General features: G+C 39.9%; 1 protein-coding gene across 1 annotated transcript in view; it reads right to left on the reverse strand.

Annotated features, from left to right (window-relative positions):
* Window positions 1-1,462: 1,462 nt before the first annotated feature.
* LOC139713732 (uncharacterized) overlaps window positions 1,463-14,666 on the reverse strand; it is a 47,327-nt gene continuing 34,123 nt past the window's right edge. The window contains exon 4 of the mRNA XM_071625436.1: window positions 1,463-1,552. Coding sequence (XP_071481537.1) covers window positions 1,511-1,552 — 42 coding nt within the window. The 3' untranslated portion in view covers window positions 1,463-1,510. The remainder of the gene's footprint in view (window positions 1,553-14,666) is intronic.

Below are 14,666 nucleotides of genomic sequence, written 5' to 3' on the forward strand. Positions count from 1 at the left end.
TCGTTAGTCCCGTACCAATTTTTTCAGCTTTTTACACTCGCCAATTAGTCCCGTACTATCTCTTGTCCGGGGCTAAGGAGAAAACTGACCTTTTTACACTCGTATTTCTTAGCCCCGGACTTTCCAAACCACATGAATATTCATAATTACGCTGTGTACTGTACACGTACACGCACGCACCGGCAGCACTCGATTACCTCGTTTCTGATTGGTCAGTGAGGGTCGGACTTCGTCTCCGTCGCTTAGCCCAGGATTATTTTTTCGTTCTGTTTACACTCACTTGCTTGGCACCGCAATTGCGGTGCTAACCCCTGCTATTTTGCAGGGCCAGATAGTACCGTACTATCGGTGGGGCTAGCCCACTTTGGCAAAAACGAGTGTAAACAGAAAGTGGGCTAAGGATAGTCCCGTACCAACGGTGGGGCTAAGGCCCCCCCTTAGCCCCACCGTTGGTCCGGGGCTAAGCAAAATTTTACAAGTGTAAAAAGCCCTTAAGCGATTGGCCTTTGGGGAGCATATGTTTTTACAGGGCTAGACATTGCAGTTGTTACATACCCCTTCTGAACTCAATAAGAAACATTTCATCAGTCACACTTTCATTGAGAGTCTTACTGGAGTCATGGGCACAAAACTATGATTCTTCTAAACTGGATTACATGTTATCATTCATACTTAGAAACTGAATTTCTCATTCAAAATCTGCAAAGTTTTTACCATTCTCCTTCTTGCACTTACAATTTGGTATTGTGTAGGGAGACAAGGCTTAATCATTATTTAAAAAAAAAAAGCTGCCACTTCATCTGCGTTCCGTATGAATAACACAAACAGGAAGGTATGTTGCCAATTTGCAGGGTTACAGTAGCACTCTTTGTCATGAATTTCTTTCCCTCTACTCTTGGACGAAGTTCATCACGCTGTACATGACATCATGTTACCACGGCAACATTACCAACAAGCACCATCACCTCAGCTTTGCAAGATTCCCCATCAACTCCAATTCACTTTACTGAGAGAGAAAGAAAGAAGGAGGAGGGGGGGGGGGGGATGCTAGCCTTCTCGGGGTTCAAGGAGAAAGTTCTTGGTACCATCTTGATGACTCCCTCTCCAGCCAAAATGTAGAAAATGCAGAAAATTAAAAGAAAACTACTCTCACTGTTTCATGTTATCTTTTTCATAGTCCCCATCCCTGTCCCCATTCTTTTCTCAGTGTTCCAAGCTATGTATGTTGTTTTTGTTTCATCGTGTAGGCCTTTTATGCATACAATGTGTTTGGAGTGGAGTACACTACAAGGTAAAGACCTGATAGTAATACACTTTTTTCCCCAGAAGTGAAGTGGTCTTCTCAGGGACTTGATGTGTATGTCACGCAAACATGCTGGCCTGGCGTCCACTCAAAATTAATGACAAAAATGACCAGTTGATGCCACAACAAAGAGCTCGACATCAAATTTCTCTGATGACGTGAAATGACTTGTTTTTGTCTTCTGTGCTTCATCTACTTTCACACAAGTCATGTGACTTCTTTTCTACTATTCAAATAGATTGAACTTACCTGTAGCAGCCAAGAAAAGATATCCAGAAGATGATGTGGAAAAAGAAATCCAAGAGAGTCCGAGGTTGCGTGAGGAGAAAGGAAAGATACAAACGAATTGATAAGGATTAGTCAAGATCACTTTTTTATTTTGATTTTAAACAAAGAATAATAGTTTCAGGTATTTCTTATAGGCCTATTATTCTTACTTATTCAATTAAGGTAAGTTTGAGTTGAACCCAAATGTGTTTGGTATGTACATCACTTCTCCTCATAATCTTGATCTTTTTTACCATTCCAAAGGACTCGACTACACAGATTATTCAAAAGTTTGTTTGTTTTTTGCTTTTTTTTTGGGGGGGGGGGTGTACACAGGGAAAGCAATCATATTTATCTTCTGTTTGTTGACAGTTTCTTTAAGAGAAAAGTTTGCTTCATTTGCCCAATTAGATAGTTAAAATGTGTTAGTTCATGGCAGTGGTATTTACAAACACACATCTCCTTCTTTACTGAACATTGAAAACATCAGAATTTTATGGAGGGCATATCACAGTATAGTACGGCAATAAAAGTGTGTTAAATGGTTAGAGAGTACTAAATAGATGATACAGTAAAGTTGTAACTGTTCAAGTTCCATTCAATGAAGCCCGAAGCAAGCACCCTCTATTTTTTACATGAACGCCACAAAAAATCCATGGCAGATTCATTTTACTCTAGGTGGAGAGCTGACTTTGAGGTCAAAGGTCAAACCTCAGTATGACCCCCAGGGGTGCAGTGGAGCCCTCATGCTCCAGACAGCTATTTGCATATTTTGGGGACACTTGTGGTCCGCTGGCTTGTAAAAACAAACCATCTGTTGGCTGGAAAATGGCTGGTGGTGGGGGAGCATAATGTGTCTCCTGTTTCCACCATTAAAATGAAATATTAGGGGGAGACCAGTACAGCTTGTTTGTCAGGAGAGACGAAAGAGGGAGAATGAGCGTCAGACAGACAGACAGCGGACTGAAGAAACCTTTTCACTACTACAAACACATGCTGTCCATTGTGGGCTAGACACCAGAAAGAATCACTGATACTATGTGGCAGTTAACTGCCAAAGAAAAGCTGGACAGAGCAAAGGCATACATTGTAATTACTGTCTCACAAATACACAAATGCTGCAATGGTTGCTAAGAATGTCAAACCATGGAGCTACTGTGTTGTAGTTCCATGGTCAAACTATAAAGCTCAGTTGATAAAGATTCCATAAAATGATTATTTATCATCCACTTCTCGAGTGTCTCTTTCCACTATGTAAGTAGGGTACATACATTTGATATGGGTATGCATTAATTCAAATCATTTGCTGGTTTCTTATTATAAAATAGCACCTAAGAGCACATCCCAGATAAACTATTAATTATATAAAACTGTACTTACTCTTGACAGAAACGAATGAATTATCATTTTCATAAGTTTAAGAGATATGTATGTCATAGGGCCCTTGACATAAACATTAATGAAAAATGCAACAACTTCTAAGTGTTACGAAGAAGTCACTTTCTTGGCACTAGGCAAGCATGGTAGGACTATGCAAGTAGGCCTACATTGTAGTGCACCACTGGGCACGCTGTATCATAACGTTCAATCATGTGCAAATGCTGCCAGTGTTGTCACATGCCGGGATGCAATGTGCAGGACACAAATGCACAAAATAAACAAACACACATACAGACACACATCGCAAATAAAACTCACATTTGTACGCAAACACTCACACACACATACACACACAAACACGCAGGTATATGTATACACACAACAATGCATAATCTGCACTCTACACAATGATTCTGCTTCCTGTGTGATAAATGATGGAAAATCCTCCGGAGATATTGCCAAGTGAAGTACAGTTGACCTACCCGAGGAGAAGAAGAAAATGGAGGAGGGAAAAAAAAAAAAAAAACGGGAAAGAAGGAACCTGACCCTACATGGCATAACTCCCGGAATTGCTACCAAAGTGAACTATGTAGCCTAAACTTGGAGAGGCAGGAGAAAAATGGTGGCAGCTGTCAGCCGGAATGGACGCAGCCTACAAATTGGGTGTGCTCGTTATACACCTAAAGAACTGGCAACGTCCCACTGCATTGCACTGTACAATCAGGGGGAGGGCCTCGCTTGGTTTCTGGAGGAGGCAATTCCAATAGAGCCGTCCTTCTTACAACCCCAACAATTACTGTTTATTGGACAGAAGCTGCATAAGCTTGAAGCACTTTTATCAGTATTCCTGGAGAGTCATTTTTTTTGTTCCCGAATTCTAGACTTAAGATATTTGAGCTGTGTTTAGCAATATTACCTCTTTGTCAGTTCAACATAAGTTTCTTACACAAAGTCACATTTACATAGAATCTGAAAATTACTATAAGAGTATCTAAATTCCTTGCATTTAGGCAATTGTACAACACAACAATATTTCTGTACTAGACTGGTAGGGAGGATAAAATACTGAATATGTAGTTTATTTCCCAGAATATTATCGATGTGCTACACACATATCCCATAGATAACTAGTACGGTCTATAAATCAATGTACTGAATGTCAAGAACTGCATTTGACATAGAATTGCATTGTACATGTAATAAACACTCATAATGACTGGCATTAAGTTTTCACTTTCACTTTGTAATCTAATATCAATTGATATTTGGAAAAGAGCCACAAATCTTTCAGGATCCCCCTTCCCCCCCCCCCCCCAGAAAAAAAAATGCAATACACACATACAAAAGAAAAAACTCACTTAATTTCAAGACCTGTCCTCAGTGACCAACTGTATTTAGGATTGTCATGCCATAAGGCCCGTAAAGCAATCAGCTCTTTCAAGATCTCCACTTGTCATGGCACAAACTAGTATCGCAAGTTACAGAAAATCTATTGTGCAACAGGAACCAAGATCTGTTAATAGGAACCTGTTTCCTACAAGCACAAGGAGTAGGCACCTATTACATATATGCACACCAATACAAACATACACTTGTGCAATTAATATCACACAGAACATCAGGGGACAATGCGAGGACTGCAAGAGGACCCAACAAGACAATGTTGCCAAACAAGAGCCCCTACAACAACTACGACAACAACACTGCAAGCCATCATACAAAACACTTGAGATTCCCCTCAACATGCTCATCACTGCAAAAGGTAGACGGCGAACAGTGATTGACATATGTAGCGTTGTAAGGGTCAACTTTGAGATCTGCAGGGGTTGCCACATAAATCAGGCAGAAAGTTATGGCTAGTGATGCCTGCAAGATGTACTCAAGGCAGCTTTAAAGGTGTTCGAAGAAATATGTTTCCCTGAGCACGTTATATTCTTTTTACTAGGAGGCCTTCTGTCAATCACAGTATCTGCCAACCCCTTCCTATTCTTATATTTAATGCCACTGAAGCTGATTTATCGTACAGACAGAAAGTGATACCTATATTTAAGATCTTTAAATGTGCCAGACGGAGCAGAAGTTGAAGCCAGACTATATCAAGACTGAATATCTACAAGCAACATCCCATGAGACAGTAGCCTTATTAGAAATGTTAAAACCTACTTCGACACCATCATTACAAAATTAAATCTGAAGACTAATAATACAACCAACATACACAACAAGGGGGGGGGGGGAGAACACTCTGACTGCAAATATATCAAGCTGAAAGAGTTATACAGACGTAACAAGTCAGTATCTCTGTGCTCGGGCTCAATCAAGACAAAATGTTATGCTGAGCCCCGTATACGTACATTCATTATAGCAGAGGCCACTGCACTCTGCGCCAGAAATGGACATCTAAATTTGCTCTGCGCTCGGAGAAGAAGCGAACGGTGGCTGCCTCGACTGCCTTTCACCTCGCAGCCCTTTCTCTGCTAAAAACCGAACTAATAAGATCAGTGCGTTGACCAGGTGACGTAGCGTTTGTTTTAATATGACGTCCTCCCTTTGAGCGGTCTATGCAAGTCTGGATCAAGGTTGCTCGCATGCTAGCCTCAAGACTATACCCACTCCAAGCTTAAATCAACCAGAAATCTTGGTAAAACTCTGCCACATTCTCCATTCACGAACTGAGCAACTCTGTATCAGTCCACTGTATCCTATTCCCACATGAAAGAGAAAGCACAATTCTACATTCTTTCTTGTCACTCCTCCTAAAATTCCAATTTACAAAATTTCAACATAATTTTGGGGGAATAGACCAAAAAAAAAACCTTTCACATGGATAAACCGCACCAAAAACAAACTGAACATTTTAGACATATCTTTGTTCCCCTGTTAATTATGGAAAGTGCAACGTTGATAAAAGTGAAATTCAGATCATCAATTGATAAATCCCCATGCACTAAACTCACGTGGAGCACCTGCATTGTAAACACATGACTTGGAAAGAACTGTGATATCACTTACACTAGTACAGTGTTTCCGGGCACCTATCCACGGAGGAAACAATCCACCTGCTAAAACTACTTCCTATATAGGTTTATGAGACACATGTTAATAGAGCACACCAGGTTCATAAACTCACTGCAACATCCTCTCAAGGGAAAAAAAAAGTTCAGAGAAAATGTAGGTCGGGATGTTTGTCAGATGTCTCCGTGGTACGTGATTATATGAAAGTTCAGCGAGTCCCTAAACAACTAATTTGAATCAGACGGATCAAATTCGAATATCATGATATGATGGTAGCGAGAAACAAAGTGGTATGGTGCCTGCAAAGCACAGCAAATTCAGAGGCACGACTTAAAGGGATTGCACAGTTTTGGTTGAGACCTAACTTCAGGTTTCTAACATTTTTTGGTGAGATAATGACAAAGCTCTTATGAAATATGAAAGAGTATTTAATTCTATGAGGAATTCAACGTTTATTTGATGAAAATTGGTTTTGAAATGGCTGAGATATCCAAAAAAGAGCGATTCTAATAAAGTGTGGGACCCACACTTTATCACGATCGCTTTGTTTTACTCTGTTTTTGGATGTTTCAGTCATTCCAAACCCAATTTTCATCACATAAACATTGAATTCCTCTTAAAATGGTATGCTCTGTACTATATCATAAGTGTTTTCTTAGTATCTCGCAGAAAGTTACCAGCCCAATTCTCATCTCCACCAATACTGTACCATCCCTTTAAGTTCAGCATTTAACACAAATTTGCAATCAACAAATTTGCTGCAAACAATCAGAAATCACTGATTCCCAATACACTCCCGAGGTGGCAGGTGATAACAAGTTTAAAATCCACTCTCCACACTTCATCCAATTACAAGCTATATTCATGCACTGGCTAGTATTAAAAGGCATAATTTACCATTTGCAGATGAAACAAAAATCCAGCATTAGTGTTTCAAAATACTTCTAACATGTGAGTTAGGGGTAGAAACAACCAATGTAAAAATCTGAACCAGTATAATCAATGTTAAGTATTGTTGAATATACAAAATGTGAACAACAGTTTTAATAGAAATGTTTCCAGACTAAACCGTCTACAGTTATGGTTTAGTGAGAAAAATAGTGATATCTCCTTATATTTCAGGCTTTATTGCAAAAATTCTATATGGTAGGATGTTCTGTGATACAACGGACCTAAACATACAGTATGCCTCAAATGTGATATCTTGAACAATTTTTAAATCACTGCTCCAAAGGTAAATAGGACCTTTAACCCTTGGTGTGCGGAGGGTACCAATTAACAGAGTAAAGCTCATAGTGCTGTACACACTGTCTAAAGTCCCTGGCACAAAAAGAGTTAAACAAAATCCTAAACAAGGTAAAGAAGATTTCATTTGTTCCTCGGGTCTTTCCCTCTGCTAATATGTCTGGCCTCTGTTCTTTTTATTTCACCCTATTTTTTTTTCCTCCCCATTTTGTCCGGTCATGTTTTCGTTCAATTTACATGTACCCTAAAATATTGACAAAACAGGTGTGCCTTTTTTTTTACCCATAAAACTACCCAAAGTGTACTGTCAGAACTCATCTAACAGTGCTGATTGAAACTGAAACTTTTATTCTTTGTGAAATATGCATTGTACATCACAGCAAGGAAACACATAGAATATCAAACTATGATTTTTTCCCTTTAAAAATAAGACATTTTTGAAAATAAAGCTCAGCTGAGCACCCCCCCCCCCCAAGTAGTTCAGGAAATTCATATCTAATGTTAAATTCTGTTCCTCACAGCATTATACTCTTTTGAAAGAAAATCATTCCAAATTTCTTTCAACTCTATTAATTCACCTATCATGATTATATGGAAATTTGTACAACAGAAGCATTCCAAACGAACTAGGGCTAATTTTTTGATATGATCGATGAGCATCTGCAGTAAGGCTATACAATTTATAGCAGCTGAAACACTGATTTTTCATATTAAAAACAAATGCGTAAAAAACTACTCGAATGAAATACAGTGTCAATAGATCTCCCAAACGGATAGTGCAAAGTACCCCAATGGTTTCACCTGCACAAGTTGAATATTGAATGTTGATCTGGCATATATCAAGCGGCACAGTCACTGCATGTGATGCTAAATACAGAAACAACCCCACAAAGCATGAGGTCAACTCAAGCCAGCAATGGCACAAAAAAAAAAAACACACACACACACAAACACACAGAAAAGACCCATCAAGATGGCCTGCTCTCCTTCCATATCAATTACATCTCCTTCAAATATTAAAAGAATAACCTGAAATCACACATACTAGTAGCTTGGTGAGCCGTGATTAGATACAAATGCAGACCTGCACGTGGCCATTGCGATAATGATCTGCACAGAGCTGGCCTATGGTCACATGATCTCATTACATCTCCATCGCAACTGGACCAGGCCCGTCCCCCAAGCTGTCACGTCACTTGTGATTTAATTGCTTATGACAATACGAATGACTCTGCGAGCTATTCCCCTTAATTAAGTCACAGTTGCTGTCTCCATCACGTGTGGCAAAGCGTCGTCATGATCAAACTCGCAGACGTCTCTTTCGCAGCAAAAAAAACCATGTTTCCCATTTCCCATCTCGAAATGGATAAGTTTGTGGCATCATCTATGCAAGCTCAATCAGGAACAACACATAAGAACGCGTCTATTCACGCAGGGCGGAATGTATCTCAGCGTCAGCAGGAACACGGTTCAGAAACCTCCCGCTAGTTCCAATCCAGGTAAGGGAAACTTGTCAAACTACAGATAAGGGCCACCAATTCATTCTCATTTGCCTTCAGCTTCTGATGAAATATCCATACCCAGTTCACCCTCCCTACCCCTTTCATAATATCACACAGATGTATAAATGTTCATGTTTGAAATAATTTCCAATGTGATTATAATACAGGCACACAATTTCCACAATCTATCTGAAAAAACCCCCCATAATTTCCACAAATAAATAGAGCGTGTAATGCTGAATGGCAGGTATACACTTTCTTATTATGAGTTAATGAATGCAAGTATAGAAATAGAATATATTCAATTAAACTGTTGGTGATGATTAAATCTAATGACAATTCAATCAAATTCCTACCTCACATCCCCCAACCCCACAAAAAAGGGACAAAATGAAACTGCAAACTATGTGGATTGTAGACATAGGATAAATACGTGCTCTATTTCATTATATGCTCTGCTTGACAATATTAGAAAGGGCCATTTCTCTTGCAATACCAGGCAGAGGAGAAGTGTTGATCCTGACATCAAAGTGGAGGTTGTAACATGGTTATCAAGATGTGGGACCAAGGCCTAGATTTCAACCATTACCATAACGTCAATCACTTCTTAACTAACAGACCAAACTCAGAACATGAATGTATGAATGAATGACAAAAACACGTTCACTTCTTTTCAACATTTTCTGGAAAAACACACACACACACACACACACACACACACACACACACATTCGGTTTCGAAATTACTTTAGTTTTCTTGAACTGGTTTCCAGATGCCAGTGGGTCTATTTATATCCAACACATCATGCAAAGGTCTCTTGAAAGATGTTATACTCATCATTCACAGCCACTCACAGTTGCACACTGGAGAGTGCTACCAGCCACAAATACAGAATAGAAAATTATCCTTCCCTGAAAAAAACCACAACTTTCTGGGGTAATTTCATCACATCTCGTATGCACAGTATATTCACTGCCCTCCCACCATTGTTATGAGTCACAATGCCATTGCCTCTTCTATTACATGATTTGCGATTAGACATCTGCTTCATGTTTTACAGGAATCATTCTTTAATGAATGACTAATGCCAGAACATCAAAACCAATCAAATTATGCATTTTCTAGTCACAACTTCAATCTAGGCCCTACATCTCTGTAAAAAAAAAAATGACTGAATCATTACAGCTCATCAGCTCCAAAACAGTACAAACTTCAATTTCCACTTTCAGCATTTTGTATTATACGCCACTGCAACATTTTACAGAGAGTCTATTGAAGTTAAATAAAAATTACAAAGTGCATGCATTTCCACTTTACTCCAATTCTATCACAAATATATACAGTAGCAGAGGATACAGACGGAGAAGGGGCCAAGAGAAAAAAAAAAAATCCAGAGAAAGACTGAAACATTCTTGCAACCACTCACAGGCCATTAAAATCCCCTCATTAAGAAATCAAAGGCAAACGAGAGTTAGAGCCATTTTACTCCAGCTAAAAAAATGAGAGAGTGGGGAAAATGGTTGGACAAACAACATGTAGCAGCGACAGGAAACCGGTGTAGCTAAACCACAGCACACATGGCTAATCAGTTCAAGATCTAACACTTGTCACGGGACAAACAATGGTAGGCCAACATTTTATGAATTTTGAAGTGGCCCAATCAACTACAAAGAGACATGGAAGTAGGAGGAGGGGGTGGGGGTTGTAGAAGAAAACAGAAAGAAAGAAATCTTGCAACTTGGGGCAGGAATGCTTTGACTAAGGAAGTCGCTGGATAAAGGCCCGCCGAATGCTCTGTCACCTTTTCCACCTGTCTCGCCAAAGAAGTGAACAAAACGCCTTTGTTGCCCGTGGCGCACTCTCAACGGCAATAATTTCCAGTACTTAATAGAATCAATACCGGTTTCCTGCGAAGGCCAATGACTGGATTAGGAGGGTGGAAGGGTAAGGTTCAGGCCTAAACTCTTTGATTTCATCACAGTCCCCCCCACAAGGGCAGAAAACGGCTCTTGAATGTCGATGCAGGCAAATGTTCCACTTCCCTCCTGAAGTCCGCCTTCTTTCGTTTTTTCTTTTTCGGTTCTGTTTTCATTCATCATAGACCACATGACTCCTTCGTCCTCAAGAACACTGCACCTTTGCATCCCGAGATTTATGAATAATTAGCCAGATGATTACGCTTTAGAGGGGAAGACGGAGAGAGAGAAGGGGAGAAAAAAGAAGAAGAAGAAATCAGCATGCACCTGGAGGGCGAAATGAGAAAGACTGTCCATACAGGCTAATCAATCTCCCAGATTGCAAGGAAATATGGAGTTTGTGAATCACGCCTTAGCTGCCATACTCATTACCATTTACCATACACGGACTTCACAACTTGCCCCTCAGGTACGACCCATTTACAACACGCAACCTCTGTTCCACATTCATCCCTGCACTGATGGACATCTCTTCACGTAAGGACATAGAATCTCATCTCATTCATTTAAAAGATGGTCGTAGCATGTGACTGCAGAACATATGTTTCCATGCAAATATATATTCTTGAGTTGTTGTTATTTTTTTCAAAGTAAACAAAACATGGTAAAAAAGGAAATGCTGCAATATCTAATTTTCGCTCACTCATTGTTGACATTTGGATATGCTTGAATCACTTTGAAGACAGCAAGAAACATCAATCTAACTATATGTTTTATTACCAGTAATGTGTACAATACAAATGAATGGTGATATTCCAGAGTCACAGATAAACAATCAAAGTGTGGTACTTGCTTGGTGCTACATGAGATGTAACTGCTGATGATGCAGTATTTGTCCCACTTTCTTCAAATTCCAACTGAAAAACCGGTTTCACTAGTTTGATCACAGTTCTACAATGTATTGCACCTCTCTCATGGAGGAACATGAACAATGTAGCTAATCAACTATGTGTGTAAGTCATCAATCCGTAAACTCAACTGACACAAAATTAGTCACTATAAATAAACAATTGACATACATGGAGTCAATGAAACTGGACAAAGAATCCTGCCTCATAATTACAATATAGGCCCTATATACGTATGCTCAATATATATTCTAATTCCTGCTGTAATTTTCATATCATTCTATACAACAATAAAAAACAACAACAAAATACTATTTCCATATTTAGGCTTCTACTATTCTTTCCAGATCAAGCATCAAGAAGTTATGAGCATTATAAGGACACAGGCTGAACAGCGTATATCCAGTGGTATTAGTAGCTTTTTAAAAAGAAAACAATCCCACTCTGATAGCTGGCAAAAGATGTGTGCAATGCATGCAAATTTCATCAGACTTTAGAGTGAGGGCACTGGAAGTCCAGTTCCTCATGATTTTATTATGCGCGCTGACATTTGCTGCCCAGATTTGGGAAATTTTGGGCAATAAAATCTCCTTAAAAAACCGTGGGCTGAGGCAAGAAATGAATAATCTATGGCTGCAGGAGCGTTTTCTGCCCTGCTAAATGAGCATTTGCGCCGTCGTCGTCTGCCACGGCGCGCATGCCCCTCGCGTGACGGGTTCCTGTCTGTGCTGTGCAGATTGACTGGCCGGGTGACTGAATAACAGCCTAGACTGACTGACTGTCTGTCTGTCTGTCTGTCTGTCTGTCTGTCTGTCGTTCAGATGCGAGGGTTTTAGAGTCAATGGTTGTGTCCATAGCTTCACACTTGAAAGTGATGGCATTAGGAGGTGGGGGGGGGGGGGGAAGGGAGGGCGAGGGGAGAGAGGGGGAGGTTAAACCAAACACCTCAGACAGGAACATCTATTATATCCTGCGTAAGCCATGTCAGAAAAAATTTTGGAGGAGAAGACTTTATACAGAGAAGACTGGGGGATGAATGAGGCAGCTGAGAGCATACCAAGATTAGAAGTTGGAGAATGGAGCAGCCAAGAAAGGATAGAGAGAAAAGGCAACTACAGGAGTACAGCTGGAAAGAAGAAAAAGTGAGGTAGCATCGCTTCTGAGCCTTGTGTGAAGATGGAAAGTGTGAACCGTCAACACTGCAATCTTCAGAATCAATCAAGACGTGAATGAACTACTCATGACTCAAAGCCCGAACACAATGGATAATGATATACAGTGTACCTGTTGAAAATGCATGACTTGGTAAATTTTAGCTATTGTAATGCACAGTTACAGAATGAATATATTGAAACTCAAATGTTGCCAACATACTGCAATCTACATCTATCTGTTTGTTGTTGTTGGTTTTTTGTTTTGTTTTTTTGGGGGGGGAGAGGGGGTACTTCATAAGCAAGAAGACATGAATGGCAAAAAATTCTGACATCCCTTATGTGTGAAGAAAGTGTGGATGAATAATTAGAAAAGGAATGGTGAGTAGTACCAATGGCAAAAGTAAGAACGGGGAAAAAAAGATGAATCGCGATGAAGAGAACACGAGTGGGGAAGAGAAGGAGGGAAAAAAAAGACAGGAGACAGAAAAAAGCATGGAACAGGAGAACACAAGGGATGATATGCCCGAAACAGATGAAATCTTCAGCCGATAAAGAAAACCCACGGGAAACTGGTACACGATGCGTCGTCTCAAGCACTTTGCGCAATCCTCTCCCAACGAGATGCTTATGAAGCCAGCTTCAACCGCCGCTGGGTTTCCTGCTACTTCTGTCGGAGCTTTTTTTTTTTCACGGAACACAACTTTCCATCATGCCAAAGTGTGATGAATACTACACACTGAAGTAGTCCATACCGCTTAACCCGTTGAGGACAGACTGATTTTGCTACACCACGCATTTCCCATAGACACCTGCCTGAGTATACTCGGGACTCGTCCTCAATGGGTTAATGTTTCTCCAAATAAAAATAGTGCTTGTCCTAGGTGACAGCAATGCAAACATCTTTTGATATATCAAAATTTAAAAATCATCTGGATCAAGTACATGAATATTTGAATAACTGATTAAAATATATGTAGTTTGTGAATAAATTCACCTTCCATAGCAAAACAATACAAAAATGATGATAATGAAGTATATCATAGAATGCTGGAGCACATTGCAAATATACACTTTCGTTATCAATAGTTGGATACTTTATTGTAAGTCACGTGCAAAAATTAATCACATGACTGGCTCTCTACGCTAATTCAGGTGTGCAAGCAGTGTAATGCAAAAAGTGAGCAAATACCCATCATACACAATATGGACACTAGTTTCAACCCTTCAAACAATAAAAATATTACTTCACACAATATACCATACAATGTACGTATACCATGCTAAGTGTGGCATCTTTACCTGTATATGCCATGCTTTATAAATTAGTAAAATACTATGTCTGTCAAAGGAGAAAATAACAAATGAACCAAAAAAAAAATACATCGGTAGACACAATCAACATATAACCGTCACACTAAGTGGTCATAAATAATCCCAGCAAAATTCCTTGAACTTGATTATTGAACACAAGGACAGTGTTTTTCCTTCTTTATCTTGAAGTACAGATGTGGACTTCATAACCAAACAAACAATGAACCTTTCTACGCCACTGAAAATCTGCGTTTGCCATAAACGTCCCCAGCAGGAACGAGAGACTAAGGATTCCACTGGAATGGCCCCTCTCACGCTACTTTGCCAATATTGCTGGAAGGATACTTTTGATACGAAAACTGAGACATCAGTAACGCAGAGAACACGCGGGTTGGGAGTTGACAGTATTACACCAAAACACGCGACAGTCGCGACCACCACCACCACCATCATCATCATCATCAGCCTCCTCTTCTTCCCCTCATGAATATGCATGAGGAGATGCTGTGAGCAACCAGGGCCAGATGGAAGGAAGGGGGGGGGGGGAGGATCTCACCTGCAAACTTGGGGGAGACCATGCTACAATGAACAACAAACTAAACAGTATAAGAAGTAACGTATAGCTCACAAAAGGGAGAGGAGAATGAAAGAAAATATAACAGAT

This window comes from Diadema antillarum, unplaced genomic scaffold (genome assembly GCF_040938485.1).
Source record: "Diadema antillarum isolate AM-2024a unplaced genomic scaffold, OU_Dant_1.0 seq00002043_RagTag, whole genome shotgun sequence".
NCBI lineage: Eukaryota > Metazoa > Echinodermata > Echinoidea > Diadematoida > Diadematidae > Diadema > Diadema antillarum.